The sequence below is a fragment of the Lepidochelys kempii genome, chromosome 2 (assembly GCF_965140265.1).
Source record: "Lepidochelys kempii isolate rLepKem1 chromosome 2, rLepKem1.hap2, whole genome shotgun sequence".
NCBI lineage: Eukaryota > Metazoa > Chordata > Testudines > Cheloniidae > Lepidochelys > Lepidochelys kempii.
This window is the reverse complement of record NC_133257.1, coordinates 76,101,081-76,121,732: the sequence shown is the minus strand read 5'-3', so window position 1 is coordinate 76,121,732 and position 20,652 is coordinate 76,101,081. Positions and strand designations below refer to the sequence as shown.

Genomic DNA, 20,652 nt, shown 5'->3' with positions numbered 1-20,652 from the left:
TGTAAAGATACAGGTGCCTTTAGACATAGGTCAAAATTTTCAGACAAGAACTGTTTGTAGGGTACTTGTTCCATAATACAGGCAGTGGGACAACTGAGAGTAAAAAATAAAAATCCTGAACTACAGTCCTCTTTTCTAATCCATAGATACATTGCCTCTCAAATGCATACTGAGACCAAATTATTTAAACTTAAAATAGGAAGAACTGTTTTTCACAAAATACTTGTAATTCACCATAGATATTAAAGTATGTCTTGATTTTCATATCTCCATTGTATCCAAGCAGTATGGCAAAGACTATTTGGCTTTTAGTTACACAGTTGGTGAAGAATCAGGTGAAATGCAATGGCCCCTTCTCATTTCACAGGTGACAACCAGATGGATGAAGAAAATTAAAAAAGGCTCATGATGCAAGCAAACAATACCGCTAATACCCACAGTATAACCAGGACTGCAATTTCCCCAGAACCAATACACCGAAAGAAGAGAGCTATAGAACAACAATAAGCAGGTGGGAGGCTGGAGCTACTTTAACAGAAACCCATTTTACATATAGGGAAAAATTACAAAGAGTAGCTCTAGTAATCCATACTAATGGACTCTAAATAGCAATAAGAAAAGGAGGACTTGTGGCACCTTAGAGACTAACAAATTTATTTGAGCATAAACTTTCGTGAGCTACAGCTCACTTCAGCTCAACAATGCATCCGATGAAGTGAGCTGTAGCTCACGAAAGTTTATGCTCCAGTAAATTTGTTAGTCTCTAAGGTGCCACAAGTCCTCCTTTTCTTTTTGCGGATACAGACTAACACGGCTGCTACTCTGAAACCTGTCTAAATAGCAGTGTAAATGAGCTGAATTTAAGGAGGAGGAAACATACCTCTTGATCTCACACACAAACACACACATGGGCGGCAGGTTTGTATAATTTTTGGTGGTGCCCAGAACCTGTCCCTGCCCAAACTCCACCCCCCCACACCTGCCCAAGACTCTGGGAGGGAGTTTGGGTGGGGGAGGAGGTCTGGGGTGCAGGCCCTTGGCTGGGGCAGGGGATTGGGATGCAGACTCTGGGAGGGAGTTTGGGGATGGGAGGGAGTGCAGGGGTGAGGGCTGTGGCTGCAGATGAGGGGTGTGGGAGGGGCTCAGGGTGACAGTAGGGGTGTAGGGGGTGAGGGCTCTGTCTGGGGCTGGGGGGGTTGGGGTGTTAGAGAGGCTCAGGGCTGGGGCAGAGGGTTGGAGTAAAGGGGGATGAGGGCTCTGACTGGGACTGGGGATAAGGTGTTGGGGGTGCTTGAGGGGCTCAGGGCTCAGGCAGAGGGTTAGAGTGTGGGGGGGATGAGGGCTCTGGCTGGGGCTGGAGATGAGGGGTTTGTGGTGTTGGAGGGGGCTCAGGGCTGGGGCAGAGGGTTGAGAGTGTGTGGGGGGATGAAAGCTCTGGCTGGGGGTGTGGGATCTGGGGTGGGGCAGGGCTGGGGATGCATTTGAGGTGCAGGCAGGCTGCTCCGGGACAGGGGCCAGAGAGGACGACACCCCCCAGCCTTTTCCCTGCCAGCAGCAGCGAGCTCTGGGGGAGGAGCCCCCCTTTCCTGCTCCCCCCAGCAGCACACTCACCCCCACCACTGTCACTGCATGTGCTCCTAGGACCTCTCTCAGGTCCAGGAATCTCCCTCACCTCCCTCATGGTGGGTGCCGGGGGTGCTGCGTGCACCTCCTCCCCTGCTGTTGCCCCTGACTGTAGCCTCACTGGGGGTGAGGGATGGGGCTGCCCCTTGCCCAGCATGGGGCAGGAGCGGTGACTGCCGGTGGGGGGGCCTCCTGTACTGGTGGAGGGTCACGCTGGAAAAGGGAAGGGTTGGAGGTGGAAGGGCAGGCTCAGAGTCAGTCTGCCCTGGCAGTCGAGTTGGGGGGCACTAGGACCCAGCAGCAGAAGTTGATGCAGGGAGACAGCATGGAGCTGCACCTCAGAGGCAGGGATGCTCTGCTCCGGTGCGGTGCGTGGGGGCAGAAAGAGGAGGCCGGGGGACTCTCGTGGGGGGGGAGGGGGCAGGTGGGGCCGAGGGTGACACCCAGCCCCAATTATTGGTGGAGCTGGGCCCCGGGCTCTGAATATCGCTGATGCCAAGGCACCACGTGGAGATATAACTCACCGCCTCTGCACACACACACACACAAAGAATTACAGCCCTTATAAAGCATCACAGAAAAGTGCACCAGCAAACACATTAATACCCAAACTACGGTGGTTAGCAAAGGAGCGCATGCACTTACAAGTAATCGGCTTCACAAATCTCTTTTTCAGATGCTTTCCCCTTTCTGTCCAGGTGACAGCCTGACACTTGGTCTGATGGACTTTTACTCTGAGAGGAAAAAGACCTCCCATCTTGGATATATACCTCAAAGATAACTGAAAGAATCCATCCAGAAATCAAATCTTCATAAGGTACTTTGCCTCTAAGCGTACATCTACACTTTGAGCTGGAGGGATAATTTTCAACTCAGGTAGACGCACAAACATGTGATTGAGCTAGAATGCTAAAAACAAAAAGTGTAGCTGTGGCAGAGTGGGAGGTGGGACAGGCAAGCTGCCCAACTAAGTACCTAGGGTCCTGGGAGGGATTGTACTCAAGGTGACTAGCCCATCCCACAGCCTTACTGCACTTCTAATCAAAGCTAGTGTGCATTCGTGTACCCAAGCAGGAAATTACACCTCCAGCTCCAAGTGTACAGGGAGTGATGCTCCAGAACAGATATGGAGACAATCAGGTGATCTTGTCAAACAAACCTGATTTCATTCTTTTATGACAGGGGTCGGCAACCTTCGGCATGCGGCCCATAAGGGTAATCTGCTGGTGGGCCACAAGACAGTTTGTTTACATTGGCTGTCCGCAGGCACGACCCCCAACAGCTACCGCGGTTCACCGTTCCCAAACAATGGGAGCTGCGGGAAGTGGCGTTCTACAGGGATCAGCCAACGCTATTCAAAATTTTTATCTATGATCTAGAAGTAAATATAAAATCATTGCTGATTTTAGGGGATATTGTCCATACTTGTTAAACTTCCTTTCTTCATTAATTTCTATACCAAGCCAGTTGCTTGGGTATAGTTCTTCCCTGCTAGCAAATTGAGAAACAAATAACTAAGTTTTTGACACATTATCCTTCTCTCCCCAGTATACGCTGAAACGGCTTACCAGCTCAGAACTCAGCTGCGACTTAGAAAGCAATTCTGGTAAAAAGAATGACCTTGAACAATTGTAAAACCAACAGGAAACTATAAAAGGACATTGTATTAATCTTTCCAAGGTGGCGGCCTGGACTGGTATCTCAAAGAAAATAAATTTTCTTACTTTTCTTCTTCAACCAGTCTAATTGCTTGGGACCTCCTACAGCAATAAAAAAATCATACAGGAGGAAGGGATGAATGTCTAACAGCTGCCAGCCGCATCTTTCTGACAAAGGCTGCATCCAATTATGTTTGTACAACACATGGAGAGCTTTTGGTGAATATGAGAATTGATGTCTAGGTGGCTGCCTTGTAGATTTCCATGAAACACCTCCAATCTCTCTTCCCACAAAGACTCCATCCATGTGGTAATGCAGGCTTGAAATACATGCTTTCTCAATCCATTCTGAAACTATTTGGAAGAATGCCTGAACTTTCCTAAATTAGGATATTGATGCAATATGAATAACCACTCTGAATCTCTCAGTTCTTAGCAAAGATAAATTCAGACAGCTGTTAATGTCCAGGCAATGTAGCTTACCCTACTTGGAATTTTGTGGATTAAGACAAAAGAGTGGGAAAGGCTACTTCCTTGTTCAAATGACATACAGGAAAACCTTTCAGGAAAGGACCCTTATCCTGGTAGACCCTGTATCTAGCAGGAGAAGGCATGAAGTTCCTTGAATCTTCTGGCAAAAGAGAACTGCCATTGGAAACAGGACCTTAAGGTACAGTCAACAGAAAGAAAGGACAGTCGTATGGTTAAGTCACTGGACCGTGTAATAAACTGGCCTTCTCCCCAGCTCCCAAAAGACTCACTGCCACAACCACTCTCTTTCCAGGTAGTTTTTATTTTCCAACACAGGCAAAACAAACAAAAAACAGCCTACCTCATGTTTTTTTCCCCTCCCTTTACCTCTCACAGGAACTTCTTGCTGCTCCTGCTTCTTGCAATTCCCGAACTCTGACTCACCAGGTCTCCCTTCCCTCTAGACCCAGGTGCCCTGTTTTAACCCTAATGGGGTCAGTTAACGAGGCACAGGTTGCACTGGCCCTGCTCCCTCTTAAATGTCACCCTGGTAAACTCCTCCCTCCTTGAAGACCTTGCCCACACTTAGGGCAAGCCTTACAGTCCATACCTTCACCATGACACAGTCAATACAGCCTCATTTTCTTCTCTGGGACTTCAAGGACCCACATGCTGAAGGTCTAATTCTCCCTCAAGCAGATTAAACACCAGAAGGAGGCAACCTCTCTCTTCCTGAATCACCAGCTGCTCTCTTTCTCATCTGTAGCATGCATTCTGTAGCTACCAGTTGTTCTGACAGTCCCCCAGTCCTCATGATGGGAGCCATAAAACTGTCCCTTGACTCCCCCTCTTCAAAGGGCCACTACTTTCACCCCGGCCTCTTATCTGCATGCTAACAAGGTCCATCTGGGTCCCCACTGGGCATCCATTGCCCACTCTTGAATCTGTGCCATGAGCTCCTGTTCCCTGACAGTCTTCTCAATCTGAAGTGTGGCCAATGTCTGCTCCAGCATCAAGCACTGCTGTTTTCCACACTCTAACTTCACTCTAGACTATGCTAATTCTTGTTCAGGTTTTATTGTCTGATTGATGATCTTCTGCTGGGAGGTTTCCTGCAGCTCTTGTCAATTCTCTTTTAAGATGTTCCAATAAGCTCTGAAGATGACTGAAGGCTTCCTCTCAGCCCCTATCAGTTGTTTCATGCAATCTTCAGCTCTCTCCACCCCTTTTCTGATCAACCATTGGTTTTCTGTACCCTACACTGCTGCTCTGGATTCATAACACCTTACCTCTGTATCAGAGCTGGGAAAGCCAACCAGTCTCTTCCCAAAATCATCAGTCACAGAAGATCCTTCAGTACCCTAATATGTAGTTGACCTCTCTGCTCCTGTACTCCCAACTCAACCCCTGCTGTGGGGTAGATCCAGATCTCACCTTGCATACCTGACACATCTCTGGGTAAATTCCAGTCCATCTTCTCTGACAATATCACATTTCCCCAGACAAGGGTGCACCCACAATCTGAGTCCACAAGACTTTCTACTGACACTCCTCCCAGCCTGACTAGTACCATGTACAAGTGAACCCTAGTGCCATTAAGAGAAGACCCTAGACCATAAGCCTGGCTGTATAGCAACACAGGTAATTGCACTCCATTATTGTGCATTCTCACCTAATATCCAGACTTGCCACATCTGAAGCACACAATGGGACTTACCCAGCCAACCCCAAAAGCACTTCCTCAGACTGGCGCCCTGGTAGGTCCTGTGCATCCCCGTGTTTTGGGTTACTCAGGACCCTCTCCCACTAAGAGTTTCCTGGTGACTACCCAGATCGGGGTAGCCCCTTGTCTGATCTCCCCTAGTAGGCCACTCCTAGTTTGCTACACAGTTCAGGCTGCCCGGCTCCTTCAGTTTCAAAGGCGGCTTCTGTCCTTTCAACTGCCTCACCTACTGATGCAGGTTAGTATTGCCTTACCCATCTCTGTGCTTCTATGGGTGGGACCTTCAAGAACTTCTCCAGGACCACTTGGTCCATGATTTTCTCTATGGAGCTAGTCTCTAGGCATAACCACCAAGCAGCAAGATCTCATAATATCGGAGCCACTACCCATTGTTGTGCCCCACACTGGAATAGTTTGGTCCAGTATGCCTCTGGAGTCAGTCCCAGTCTATCCAAAACCTTCTCCACAGGATAGGAGTTCACCTGCTCATTTCTCACAACTTGGTAGGCTACTTGTGCCGAACCCACCAGGAATAGTGCTATGGAAGCTGCCCAAGTCAATTCCCCCTAGCCTGCTGCACTTGTTATTTGCTCAAATGTGGAGGAAGGCCTCTCCACTCCTGTACCCAGCTTCGCCAGGCCAGGGACCAGATGGCCTGAGCTACCTCATCTCCAATACCAGACACACCTCTGGGTTTGGCTCTTATCCCAGAATGTGGGAGTTCACATGGAAATGGAGCCCCACACAACATTTCCACTGTGGGGGCACTACAGCCCCCAACCCTGGCCCCCACCCCAGTTCTACTGCCCCTGCTATGGATCACCACAAGGTTGATCCCCTTTATTTACCCCAGGAACTTCTCAGATTTGGAACTCTGATATCTGGGGAAGAAAAACATGAACCACGCAGGTCTCCAGTTTTATACATTTTATTAGCTAAAATTAAAAACTAAGCAAAACCATAAAACAAAACATATAAACATATCAAATTTGAATAAAATGGATTATCACATTAATCTGATTATCAGGTTAATTAAACCATATCAAATAAACTAACAGTTCCTTGGAAGATTTTAATTATTTGAGAAGGTAGTAATCTTGTTTAGCTATTAGCCTCAAAACTAACAGGACATTATTAATTACAATGCCAATCAGATTTATATTCCAGCCAAACAGCTGATACAGGGAGTGTCAAATCACACCCTGGATGATGCTAATGATGAGACTACAGCTCCACGCCAATTAAGGCAGTCTGCTCAAATTACTGGTGGTTAGGTAACAGTCAATCTTTCCCCACCCTGCTCTCTCACGCCCCTGAAAAAACACCATAGGGTTCAATGAACCATTCCAACACAATTGAAGATTGCACAGCTTGTTACATACGATATACAAATGACAAATGTAGGTGAAAGCAATAAAATTTCTCAGGATTAAACACACAGTTCCTCCTTCATTAAAAATGTGTGTGTGATCTTTTACACAACAAGCTTATTTAACTTAGGGTTGTTTTAGACATTTGAGGAACAATTTTATAGGCAGAGTTCTCATATTCTGTGACTTCTATCCACATGTACACTCACTATCAGCCATCTGCTGGAGTTATGCAACAAGTGCAAGAATGCTGAGGTAGAGGCATCCCTTTACTAATAAAAATCAGAAAACAAAACAAAACTGAAAAGGTCGAGAATATATTTCTGAAAGGAACCATTTTTTAAATTAATTTTAATACAGACTAATTAATTATCTTACTTGAAAATAAATCAGAAAATTCATTCTATACATAAAAAGAGTAAGTGCTGTAAATTTGAGGTGCATATGCTGTATTTTTCATACATAATAAAGAGGTTAAATTCCTGTGTCAAGTGCAAATGAGAACTCAGCCTTAACTATGGAGTCATGACCAGCTGCTTCATAATGTTGAGTACGCCACACATTACAAATACATTATTTTAGGAGTGTTTTAGAGATTTTGTAAAAATGTGATAGGACTATTTTTCATATCCCTCCACTAACAAAGCCAACTCCCTCAGTTAACATGAGATGGCACTGTACAGGACTCAGAAGGAGCCACTGAAACCTCTAAAAATTACTCGAAATAGCTTTTCTTTTCCATAAAAATAACACAACTTTAATTATCATATATTGTGCCCTGCAAGGCTAGAAATAGAGTTGGCTTGGTTGGAAAGAAGAGGTTACTCACTTTGTGCCGTAACTGGAGTTCTTTAATATGTGTCCCTATGGGTGCTCCACTTCAGGTGCACATGTGCCCCCATTTGCCTTTGATCGGATATTTTTGGCAGCAGTGTCTCTTTGGTCCATGCCTGTGCTTGCATATCCTCGTGCCCCACACATCCTCATGTGCTGCACCGAAGATCTATAGGGTGGTGCAGGTGAACCACCCTCAGTTTCCTCTCTACCACAAAATCCTGCAGAGGGGAAGGTGAACGGATAGCTGGGCACCCATAGGGACACACATCTCAACAACCTCCAGTTACTGTACAAGGTGAGTAACCTCTCCATCTTCCATAAGTATTGTCCTAATGGGTGTTCCACTTCAGGTGACTCTGAAGCAGTATCTCCACAGGGAGGTGGGTGCTTCCGAACAGAGTAATACTGAAGACAGAACTGCACTGCCAACTACAGCATCTGATCTAGAGGCATGAACCACATCATATTGGGTGGAGAAAGTATGTGCTGAAGTTCAAATTGCAGCTCTACAAATTGCAGCAACTGGGACATCTTTGAGTAATGACACAGAAGAAGACTGAGACAAGGAAGCTGAATGTTGGCACAGTCATAATATGAAATAATACATTCAGAGATCCATCTCAAGAGTCTCTGGGTGGAGACTGTGGATCCTTTAGATCTGTCCCCATTTGAAACAAACAACCTGGGAGACTTTTTGAATGATCTTTATCAAACATTCTTCTTTGTCAAGATCTTTATCAAGCATTCTTAAAACTACAGTACCCACCTGGGGAAGTGAGGAAACAAATTGACAGAGTGAGACGGGTACCCAGAAGTCACCTACTACAGGACAGGTCCAACAAGGAAAATAACAGAACACCACTTGCCATCGCATACAGCCCCCAGCTAAAACCTCTCCAGCACATCATCAATGATCTACAATCTATCGTGGAAAATGATCCCTCACTCTCACAGACCTTGGGAGGCAGGCCAGTCCTTGCTTACAGACAGCCCCACAACCTGAAGCAAATACTCACCAGCAACTACACACCACACCACAGAAACACTAAACCAGGAACTAATCCCTGTAACAAACCCTGTTGCCTACTCTGTCCCTCTATCTACACTAGCAACAACATCAAAGGACCCAACCACATCAGCCACACCATCAGGGGCTCATTCACCTGCACATCTACTAATGTGATATATGCCATCGTGTGCCAGCAATGCCCCTCTGCCACGTACATTGGCCAAACCAAACAGTCTCTACGTAAAAGAATAAATGGACACAAATCAGACATCAGGAATAGTAACCTATAAAAGCCAGTAGGAGAACACTTAAATCTCCCTAGACAGTCAATAACAGATTTAAAAGTAGCCATCCTTCAACAAAAAAAAATTCAAAAACAGATTTCAAAGAGAAACTGCAGAGCTACAATTCATTTGCAAATTTAACACCATTTATTTGGGCTTGAATAGGAACTGGGAGTGGCTGGATCACTACAAAAGCAAATTTTCCCACTCTTGATATTGACACGTCCTCCTCGATTATTGGAAGTGGACCACATCCACCCTGATTGAATTGTTCCCATCAACACTGGTTCTCCACTTGTAAGGTAACTCCTTTCTCTTCATGTGTCAGTATATTTATGCCTGCATCTGTAATTTTCACTCAATGCATCTGAAGAAGTGGGTTTTTTACCCACGAAAGTTTATGCCCAAATAAATCTGTTAGTCTTTAAGGTGCCACCAGACTCCTCGTTTTTGTGGATACAGACTAACACAGTTACCCTTCTGATACTTGATTTCTGAATGGTTTGGTTCTGTCCAAACAACAGGCTAATGCCCTCCTGACGTCCAAGGTATGGAAGACAGCTTCCTGCCTAGTCTGATGTGGTTTCAGAAAAAAAATGGAAGATGAATATTCTGGTTAATATAAAAGTCAGAAGACACTTTATGTAGAAACTTGAGGTGTGGTTGTAATGAAACCTTTTCCTTGAAAAACACTGGGAGGGTTTGCCATTAAAATCCTCAATTCTCCACCTTTCTAGGCGGAAATGATGGCCACCAAGAAAGTTGTTTCCATGGACAGGTGAAGCACCAAACACATAGCTACTGGCTCAAAGGAGTATTTCACAAGGTAATTAAGGACAAGGTTCAAGTCCCATACTGGAGTAAGTTCTATGATCTGTGGAAAAAGATTAATCAGTCCTCTGAGGAAACTTGACATTGTGGGGCAAGCAAAAATTGAAAAACCTTCCACAGACAAGCAAAAGGCTGTTTTGGCTGTGATGGGGTCCCCGGTGTGCAACCTGGGACTGCTGAGCCCTCCAAACCAACCAGCCTAGGTTGCCTCTCACATTGTGATGCTGATGTCAAGCTACCGCCTCTGTCAGGCACTGCACTTTTACAGACATCCACAGGCAAGGACACACCCAGCTGAGTTACATGAATCATCTTCCAGTCACTCATAAACCATCAATAGGGACGCTCCAGTGAATTCCCCCCAGTTCCCCAGTCTTGCACCTCAGAATGTACCATCTTGCACTGGTTAGAAACCTGGTCTGTGTAAATTCATTACCTAGTTCACCACTTCGTCAAAGGGAAGTGGACAAGCACCAGCCTTTGTAACCTGAGCAGATTTCCCAAGACAAACTCACTGGTAAGGATAAAACGTTAAAATAAGTTTATTAACTAGAGAAAGATAGATTTTAGGTAATTATACGTGGTAGGCATAAAGGTCAGAGATAGCTACATTAAGAAAATAAAAGCAAACACATTCTAAATCCTAAACTTTTAGTCTAAGCAAGAGTTGAATCAAACAGCTTTTCTCACCCTGCAAGATGGTACAAGGAGGTTACAGTTCCTCAATTCAAGGGACTACCTTCCAGCCTGGGACCAAACTTTCCCAGTTCAATGTCTTTTTCTTGCAGACATTCTTCCAGGTGCTGAGATGAGGGGGAAGAGAGGCCTAGCGATGATGTCACTGTCTCTCTTTTATACTTTCTTCCAGCTGCTAGAAAGATCCTTGCTGTGATGTGGTTAGCCCGCCCCTCCTGGTGTACGTGCCTTCTCCAAGAAGCTTCAGGAAGAATGGACTGTGTGTTGATGAGCCATTGATGACCATCTGGCTAGTGATGGCTACTCTTTTGTTGTAACTGAAAGGCTAGCCGTGGGCATTCCCAACCTCACAACATATTTCAGTAACATAGAATCATAGAATATCAGGGTTGGAAGGGACCTCAGGAGATCATCTAGTCCAACCCCCTGCTCAAAGCAGGACCAATCCCCAACTAAATCCTTATATATAGCAATACTTCATAACTTCACACACAATGATAGCACATACAATTCAACATGATATTAATGTTCAACAGATTAAGACTTTTTAAATGATATAGCACAAGGCATACTTTGTACAAAACACATCATAATAATATCACAGTGGTGAATATGAGAGTTCCAGAGTACTACTTTGAGGTACAGAGTATCACAATATCCACCAAATGAACCATGATGGAACTCATAGTGAGACCTGATCTTTTTAATTCTAGCAGGTAGCCCAGGATGGTGGAAAGAGAAGAGGGAACAAGAGAGAATTAATGACAGGTACACCACTGGTGAAATCACTTCCATTTCTGAAGGCAAGTATTTATCACAGATATCTTTCTGCTGTTTAACAACACCTGCTGTACCTCTGTTGAACAGGAAGTCTCTATACCAGAGAACCATCTAGGAGCCGCACCTGGAGTCACAGAACTTCCAATTTGGGATAAAGCACTTGAGTATCCTGAGACAACAGGCAGCAACTGACTGGAATGGTCAGTGGTGGACGAGAAGCAAGTCGAATCAATGAAGGATACCAAATGTGTCTCAGCCAAATAGGTGCAATCAATATGACCTTATCCTTGTCTTGCTTGACCATGCTGAGAAATTTTACGAGCAACAGCATTGGTGGATAAGTGTAAAGAAGACTCCTTACCCATGAAATAAGGAAGGCATCTCCTAGTGACTGAGGATCGAGTCCCCCTCTTGGGTAATATTACTTCACTTTGTGTTGGTGATGGTGGCAAAAACACTTCTGAAATCTCCCAGGTTAGAAATATGCTGTTGATGACTTGTGAATCCAACTCTGGGAGAAGTGTCTGCTGAGTTCGTCAGCTGTGGTGTTCTGTATACCCAGGAGGTAAGAAGCGGAGATGACTACCTGGTTGGCTATGCACCAATTTTTGAGTTTTATCACCTAAGCACATAGTGAGGGGGAGCACGCCCTCCCCTGACAATTGATGTAGAACATGCAGACTACGTTGTCTGTGGCAGTCTTGAAAGATTTGGCTCAGACCAGTGGAAAGAAGTGAGTGCAAGCATTCCTGACTGCTCTCAACTACAGATAATTGATGTTCAGAAGACTCTCATGGGGAGACCATTTGCCTTAGATGGTGTGTGGTCTCAGATGCGCTCCCTATCCCAGCGGGATGCATCTGATGTAATAACGATGGTAGAAAGAGCTTGAACTAAAGGAATGAAATGAACTCCCATACAGGATTTTTCCACCAACTGATTGAGTCCAGAACCTGATAGGGAACAGACACCTGCGTGTCCAGACTGTGCTTGTTCACTATATAAACTGTCCTGAACTATCCCAGGAAACACAGGAGATTTAATCTGGTGTGTTGGGCTATGAAGATACAAGCTGCCATATGACCTAACAGCTGAAGACAATTTCTTGACGACGTTTGAGAACTTAATTGAATTCTTGCAATATGATTTTCAAGTGTGTGAACTTGTCCACAAGTAGATAAACTCTGGCTATTGCACCATTTGGAAAAGTTCCTATAAAATCTATCCACTGAACTGGGGTCAAAACAGACTTTTCGAGATTGTGTTGAAGGCCTAAACTGTGGAACAGAGACCTTGTCATTGGTTAAGATTGACCTCTGAGAAGCCAATCATTGAGATGAAGGAAAGCAACTATACCTAGTCAACGTAGGTGGGCAACTAGAGCTGCCATTATCTTTGAGAATACTCTTGGGCAGAGAAGAGTCCGAAGGGGAGCACATGGTATCGGAAGTGATTGTGGTTGACTGTAAAATGAAGAAACTTCTTGTGAGAAGGGTGAATTGTGACATGAAAATATAAATCCTGAAGGTTGAAAGTCACAAACAAATCCCCAGAATCTAAGGAGCAAATTACAGCTGCAAGGGTCACCATCCTGAATTTCTGCTATTTCACATAATTGTTTGGAATCTGACATATAATATAAGCCTCCATCCTCCATTCTTTTTAGGGAACAAAAAATACTTGGAACAGAACCCCTTTCCCTTGTACTGGACTAGAATTGGTTCTATAGCTCCTAAGCATAGAAGGGAAGTGACTTCCTGTCTCACCTACTGATTGTGAGATGGGTCGCTGAAAAGGGATGGGGAAGGGGGCTGGGATGGAAATGAAATAGTTTGAATAATTGATATTACGACCTCCAAAAACTCATTTGTCGGATGTTATTCTCTCCAATGCAGGTTGAAAGGGGGAGAAGTGTTATCCAAAGGTGGGGAGGAGGATAGGATAGCACAGCTGTAGAATCTTGTGGAATGGATGATCTGAACTCAAAACTGGCACTTGGACAAAACAGAGGGCTGGGATGAGGTAGCTGCTGCAGTTTGTAGCTTCTTTTTAGAGAACCTAGGACTCTTGGCAGGTGGTTCAGAAGGTCTATGGAAACTAGAGAAAGAAACTGGGCAAAATCTTTGAGTTGTCTGAGACCTGCTGAATTTTCTTTTATTTGCAGGTATATAAATCCCAAGGGATCTATGTGTGGCCCTCAAATCTTTTAAAGCATGAAGAATGTCATTGGTAGACTCAGCAAACAATTTAAGACCATCAAAAAGCAAGTCCTCAACAGTACTTTGCACCTCTTATGGAAGCTGCACAACTGAAGCTATGAAGCTTGTTGCATCACAATCACAGTGGAAATGGACTGACTGTGCTGCAGTATCAGCTGAATCTAAGGAGGCCGAGAATGATGTTTCCACTAAGAGTTGCCCTTCATTTATGATGGCTTTAAATTGCTTGTGGTGCTCCTCTGGCAACTGCTCAATAAAGGTGTTAAACTTATTATAATTCAGAAAGTCATACTTTCACATGAATGCTTGTTGGTTAGCTATTCTGAATTGCAATGTTGCAGAGGAGTAACTCTTATGACCGAAGACGTCGAGTCACTTCTGGTCTTTGTTGTAAGGGGTAGACTTAGCACTGTGTTGTCTACTGCACTCATTAACTGTCCACAACCAGGGAATTTGGTGTTGCGTGTTAAAATAAAAACTCTGAGTCCTTGGCTGGAACAGAATCATTTTTTGTCAGCATATTTACAGATGACCTTAGCAGGCTCTAGCAAAAAACCGGGAGGGCAACACGAACGGAAATGTCCAGGAGTTTATGATAGGAATCCTGGACTCTTATAAAGGCATATGAAGCATAAGCAATGAGTTTCTTCAGCTCCTGGAACTGTCTAAGGACATCTGCCATGGAAGGTGGTGGAGGCATTACAGCCTCATCTGGCTATGATGATGAAATATTTGTGTGAGGTGTTGCCTACTTGTCAGCCCTTACCTCCTGCTCCTCAAAGATCTCCTCTACTGGTCGGAGTGAAGACAGTGGAAAATGGTTCTGCCTATATTCCTTGAGTGTGTTTCAGGGCTCTTATGAACATTGTGGGGCCCATAGGGCACGGGAGGAAGCATCTTCCGTTGATCATACCAGCTAGACAAGGGTCAAAGTCATCTGTCCGCTCAGAATGGACAGGAGAACGTTGTCTCACAGAATAAGCAAGAGAATCCTGTACCAAAATCTCTCAGAAGAGTCATTGTCAACATACTCAAGGGGAGGTGATACTTGTTCACTCTGGATGGTCAAAGTCGGTATAGAAGGAGGTCCCAGTGAAAAATATGGAGTTGATAACCTGGAGGATCTCGGTGCAAACAGATGTCCGGTGCCAGTAATAGGTACTCTGGCTCATTCAAGACAAGAAGGACCTTTGAATACTAAACTCTACAGCACCAGTGGTACGTAGGCAGGAGTTAGATGGCCTCCACAGGATTCCGTTTTCGGTACCATGTTTTATATCTGTCTTGAGTTTGTGTGTGCTACGGACCCTGAATGTTTGGTATCAGAATGTCCGGGGTCAGACTCCAGCACTACCAATGCAGAGCTATAGGATAATGGCATAGCTACTGGGGATACAAAAGTGTTTGATGTGATACAGCTCTGCACAGAACTTCTACTGATATGGATAGGACTACCCAAAGACGAAGTCATCTTCAGTACCATATCCTCTTTGGTAGTAGTATGACTCTTAGAGGACACTTCAGATATCCTCAGAGTACCGGAGACACAGGAAGCCTCAACAAAACTCCCTTTGGGAACTGAGGTCTCCAGAACATTTTTCTCAGACAGCGACTGAGACATCTTAGAAGGAGATCTAGGACTCCTACTTTTCTTATCAGTACCCAGAGACTTAGAATATGAAGCTCCCTGTACTGTTGATATTGAGGCAGATGCTGGCTTCCCTGAGAATTTCAATGACCAAAACCCAGAGGTGGGTGAGGTAGCAGCAATAGTATCCCTTGAGGCTCTAAGTGACAAGGATCCTGAAGTTGATGGGGTACTAAGTGTGCTTAGAGGCCAGGGTGCAAGGCGGTTCTCAGAGCTCAGGTCAGAGACCAGTCTTAGGGCTTGCTCAATCACCAATAATTTGAATTTAATCTCTCTGATTTTTTTTTTTTTGAGATCTGCTTTTGAAGAAGGAGCAAGTCTTACACTTACTCAGGATATGGGTGTCCCCCAAACTGCAGAGGCACCAAGAAACTTTGTCATTGACCAGGATAGCTGCCTGGCAGGAAAGACTCTTAGAGTCTGGGGATCCTCCCATACCACAGAAAACAAGTCTAAAACCACCCCTCAATCAGGAAAAAGGCTAATAAAAGGGGAACAACAATCCCAACAAACTAACTAACTAACTAACTAAACTATACCAAGAACAGCCTGAGTAAAGAGGGCATTCTGGATACTCCATCTCAGGCCAAGGGTTGTTCAGAAGGGACTGAGGGTGGTTGGCTCACACAGTCCCATATATTCTTGGCATGAGGATGTACAGGGCACATGCGAAGGACGAACAGACACTGCTACTGAAAATCTCTGATCAAAGGTGCATGGAGGCACATGTGCACCTGAAGGGGAGCATCCATAGGGACACTATTCAAAGAAGAATCCCCTTTACAGCAGTCTAAAACTCCTCTTGCTAGCCCTCCAGAGCTATAAGATACCATATCAGACTAAGTTTGTAATATTTTTACATATAGAATTGCTGTTACTGACTCAAATCTCTGGAGATGTCCTCACAGAACATAATGTGCTGCCCCATTCCACATTACATTCTGTGGCATACCCCTCCAACTGAAACATCACCTGAGTGGTGGGTTAGGGGACAGCAGATAGTTGGACATATCTGCAAAGGAAGTGTTAGCATAGGAAGGGAGTGCCCTGAAGAACAGTGCAGTCACTTGACCTCTGTATCAGTGTCTTTGCTGCTTTGGTAGATCTCAACCTCTGCACATTTGTTAAGAGGATGGAGACAAAAAACTTAGGGCAGGTGTACACTACAGCCGGGATTGACACTCTGAGATCGATCCACTGGTGGTCGAATTAGCGGGTCTAGTAAAGGCCCGCCAAATCGACTGCAGATCGCGTTCCAGTTGACCCCTGTACTCTACCCCCGACAAGAAGAGTAAGGTAAGTCAATGAGAGATTTTCTCCCCTCGACCCCCTGCGGTGTAGACCCTGCGGTAACTCAGCATAAGGTATGTGAATAACATAGCTGGAGTTGTGTAGTGTAGGTCAGCTTACCATGGTAGTGTAGATATAGACTCTGTCTTCCCACCCCAAAGGGAGCAATCTGAAAGAATCAGCATTGAGTTTCCTGGTCCCTAACGTAATTTTTTCCTGTTCAGGGGATGAATTTTTCCCTACCAAAACTACAATATATACGAAATAAAAAGGCTACTATGGTTAAACCAAAAGCTTTTTCTCTTTGTTTACCTATAAACTATATGACTCGTCCTTGATAGTATGATATCTTACTTAGTTTTATATGCTACACAAATGAAAGGATAACAATAATAAAAAGAATCCTGAAAAGAAAATCCTGATTTCTTATACCTGCTTATAATCATATTTATATAAAATGTGGTGTTCAGTAATAAAATGCTAAATAATTCTCTTTGTGGATTATACAGTTTAGTAACTAATATAGAAGATATAAGCCATCATTTACAAGAAGATGCCATCTACTGAGCAAAAGTGTAATCAGCAGGCAATTTCTATTACAGCCAAAATCTTTTTCTTCCTTTATTGATTTTCTCCATTGCTTTTCTAAAGCCCCCCAAGCTATCTGAGCCAGTGTAGCAAATGAAGAAAACATAGGACTTCTCAATGACCCCAATATCAATTCTGCTTTGTACTTTACCCTGTCTCAAGGCTATGGATCTGATAGGTTAGTTCAAGCAAGAGACAGAAAATAGTATATATAGTATGTACACACAGACACAAATTCAGAGCAACTGAGTAGAAATTACAGGTTAACCTTTGGAATTAAGCCTAATAAATTTGCAGTTTTAAAACAACTTGCAGATATTACACTATTCACCTGTATATCAGCTAGTTGATTCATCATGTAACTCTTTTTGTGCTCCAGTTGTTGTTCTGCTTGTTTCTTCTGTTCATCTAGTTTTTGCATCTTCTGATTCAGATTATAAAGTTTCTGGAAAATATATGCATAGACAGATGTGTTAGTATTCAAAAGTAATTGTCCTTTTCTTCTTTGGGAAATTATAAAACACATTAGCCATTAAATACTCTTTTTTAAAAGTTTCAATTTATAAGTTCATCTTTAGTTTCACTTAAACATTTTTTATCTAGTTCACTTAGTAGCTACATTATATATTTGTGTGTATACATTCAGAACCACTTCAAACTATATAAATAGCATTTTAAACACACACACACACAGCTATGTTGATTCATATATTGTATTCTGTCATATAGAAAAATATCACTGTTTCACCACTGATTATAAGCAAACCCCTTTCCTCCCAATGGTTCTATGAGTTTATTTTGCCAGCTAACACATAGACTTTCTATGTTCAAAAATAGAGAAACGAGGTGGGTGAGGTAAACATCTTTTATTGGACCAACATCTGTTGGTGAGAGACAAGCTTTTGAGCTTACCCAGAGCTGAAGAAGAGCTCTGGATAAGCTGAAAAACTCTCTCTGACCAACAGAAGTTAGTCCAATAAAAGGTAGTACCTCACTCACATTGTCTCTCAGTGTAATGGGGCGGTCACCCCGCTCCAGCCCTGAAGGGGTTAAAACAGCCCTGGGAAAGGGCTGCTCCGGGGAACCAATAGGGTAGGCTGATTGGGGAAGCAGCCACAGCTGGGGCCATGCCCCACTCAGGCCACAGCTGGCCCTATATAAGGGCTCAGGGAGGAGCTGGGTCACAGTCTCTCTCTAGTGGTGGAGAGGGAAGGACCTAGCTGCCTGGGAGCTCAGGGTACAGGGAACAGAGCAGGGCTGGGAAAAGGCAAGAGGAACTTGGGAGCTCCATCATGGTAAACCCCCAGGCTGCAGGCCTTGAGAAAGGCCAAAGCAGGTATTGGGGCTGCAAAGGTGCAGCCTGGGGTTAGGCAGAGGCAGCAGGTCCTAACCCCTTGCCAATGATGAGTGGCTATTACACTGCAATCTGCCCCAGTGAGCAGGGGCTAGATGATGACTGGCAGTAGCCACTGAGGCAAGGTGGGTTTAGAGGGTTGGGGGTTCCCCTGGAAGGGGAGACCCAGAATAAGGGGGTACTGCTGGGGCAGAACTCCAAGGTGAAGGCACCGGGGTCCAGGAGGGACACAGGACCAGCAGCTGGCAAGACACTGGCCTGCAGAGGGCACTTCGGGCTGGACAAGAGCTAATTCCCAGGATGACCAGCAGGAGGCGCCGCGCCGGTGAATCTTTCTTCGCTACATTCTAATATCCTGGGCCCAACACAGCTACAACACTATTTTCAAAATGTGTGTTCTGAACGACCTACATGAAAATAGCGTAAGGGAGACAAGAAATACTTATGGTTTAGTGACTGTGAACTAACAAGGGAAATAGTACTTAGGAGAGCTACTAAGAAACTGTAAGAAGAGAAAGAATAGCATATTGGGATTTCTCATTTTTACATCATTCACTAATCCAGTGTATTATTAATTAACATATCCAGAAAATTAGGTTTTTTTCATATCTGCTGTACTAAACATATTTACATCATCGGTATAAGTGCAAACTATTAAATGATAGAAGTAGTTATTAACATATATAATGACTAGTAAAATTTGTAAATTACTCTGTACGTGTACAAAAAATATACAATGATAAAGTTATTCAAAGTGTTTTCTTTGATAAGTTATGAAATTATGTATCATATGTAACAGCATTAAATATAGCATTCACATTCTGATTCACTTGCAATACTTTCAATTTTTAATCAAAGAGTTTAAGTTCTTCCATGAAATTACCAACATTTTTTTAATATTATTCAGATACAAACCTGCTTGTGCAAACATAGTTTCCAAGCTTTTAAGACTGAAACAAATATACAGCTAAAGACAAAGATATATAACTCATACCACACCCCTTGAGGCCTCCAGAAGACTAATGATGTGATCTTTGTCACATTGTTTCTACTAAATTTTACTTAGGGAGGGGCTAACAACATTAGTCAATGCCATTAACATGTTGTTTTGAAAATACTATTAGCTATTAGAAATATCTTTTTGTAGTTTTATGTAGCAGTTGTGACTTATTATATCTGCATCACAAATAAACTATCTCAATTATTTTAACATACTTTCAAAAAAAATTATTCTACATCTGAGAGATTGGGTAGTTTAAATATTGTAAGTAGTATTTCACAGGAGCTACACAGAGAAGAGAAAGAAAGGAAAAATTGAGTCCCTGTAGGAAGTGAAGGCAGAGAAAGAGGAGGGTCTAGACTGACAAGTCTGACTCAATAGTAAGAAAACTGAACTCAGAGTAAACTGTAGATGAGATTGCTTGGGAAAATTCTTCCAACAGAGATGGAAGTCTTCACTAGCTTAACTGTGATTCTGCAAAAGAAGATTCATGTGAGCTGGAAGAAGTCATGGAAGTTTTCATACCTAGCTACCACCTCTCAGGGAGGTAGATTAACCACAGTGATGGGAAAACCCCTCCTGTCAACACAGATAACGTCTACACTAAAGCACCGCTGTAGCATTTCAAATGTAGACAAGCCCTAAATTATTCTGCTGAGGATAATACATAGGCTATCAACAAACCCTGCAAAAACCTCTTCCTGAGTCTTAAAAAGAAAAGGAGTATTTGTGGCACCTTAGAGACTAACCAATTTATTTGAGCATAAGCTTTCATGAGCTACAGCTCACTTCATCGGATGCATCCGATGAAGTGAGCTGTAGCTCACGAAAGCTTATGCTCAAATAAATTGGTTAGTCTCTCATTGGATGCATCCGATGAAGTGAGCTGTAGCTCACGAAAGCTTATGCTCAAATAAATTGGTTCGTCTCTAAGGTGCCACAAGTACTCCTTTTCTTTTTGCGAATACAGACTAACACGGCTGCTACTCTGATTCCTGAGTCTTGCAATCTTTAGCTTCTTCTCAAGAAAGTGATACACAAAAAAGGGGACTGGGAATGGGCACGAACTGGAATCTCTTTTTTTAAACTATATTTAACACTGATTTTTCTGAAAAAATCCTGTTTTATGTTTCCTGGGGCAGGGGGGAGGGGGAGGAGGAGAGAATCAGTCTGAAAAAAAACAGGAAAAGAGAGACTTTGAGGCATGACTCATTGGGGGTTCTTGACCATCTTATCAAATTTGTTTCTTAAAAGATTTAGAACTAGAGAGA

The 20,652-nt window shown here is 43.7% G+C and overlaps 1 protein-coding gene across 1 annotated transcript in view; it reads right to left on the bottom strand.

The window, feature by feature from the left end:
• The window catches only part of CCDC178 (coiled-coil domain containing 178), a 357,941-nt gene that overhangs the window by 213,916 nt on the left and 123,373 nt on the right, over window positions 1-20,652 (bottom strand). The window contains 1 exon segment of the mRNA XM_073331282.1: window positions 17,359-17,472. Within this exon segment, the coding sequence (XP_073187383.1) occupies window positions 17,359-17,472 (114 nt within the window).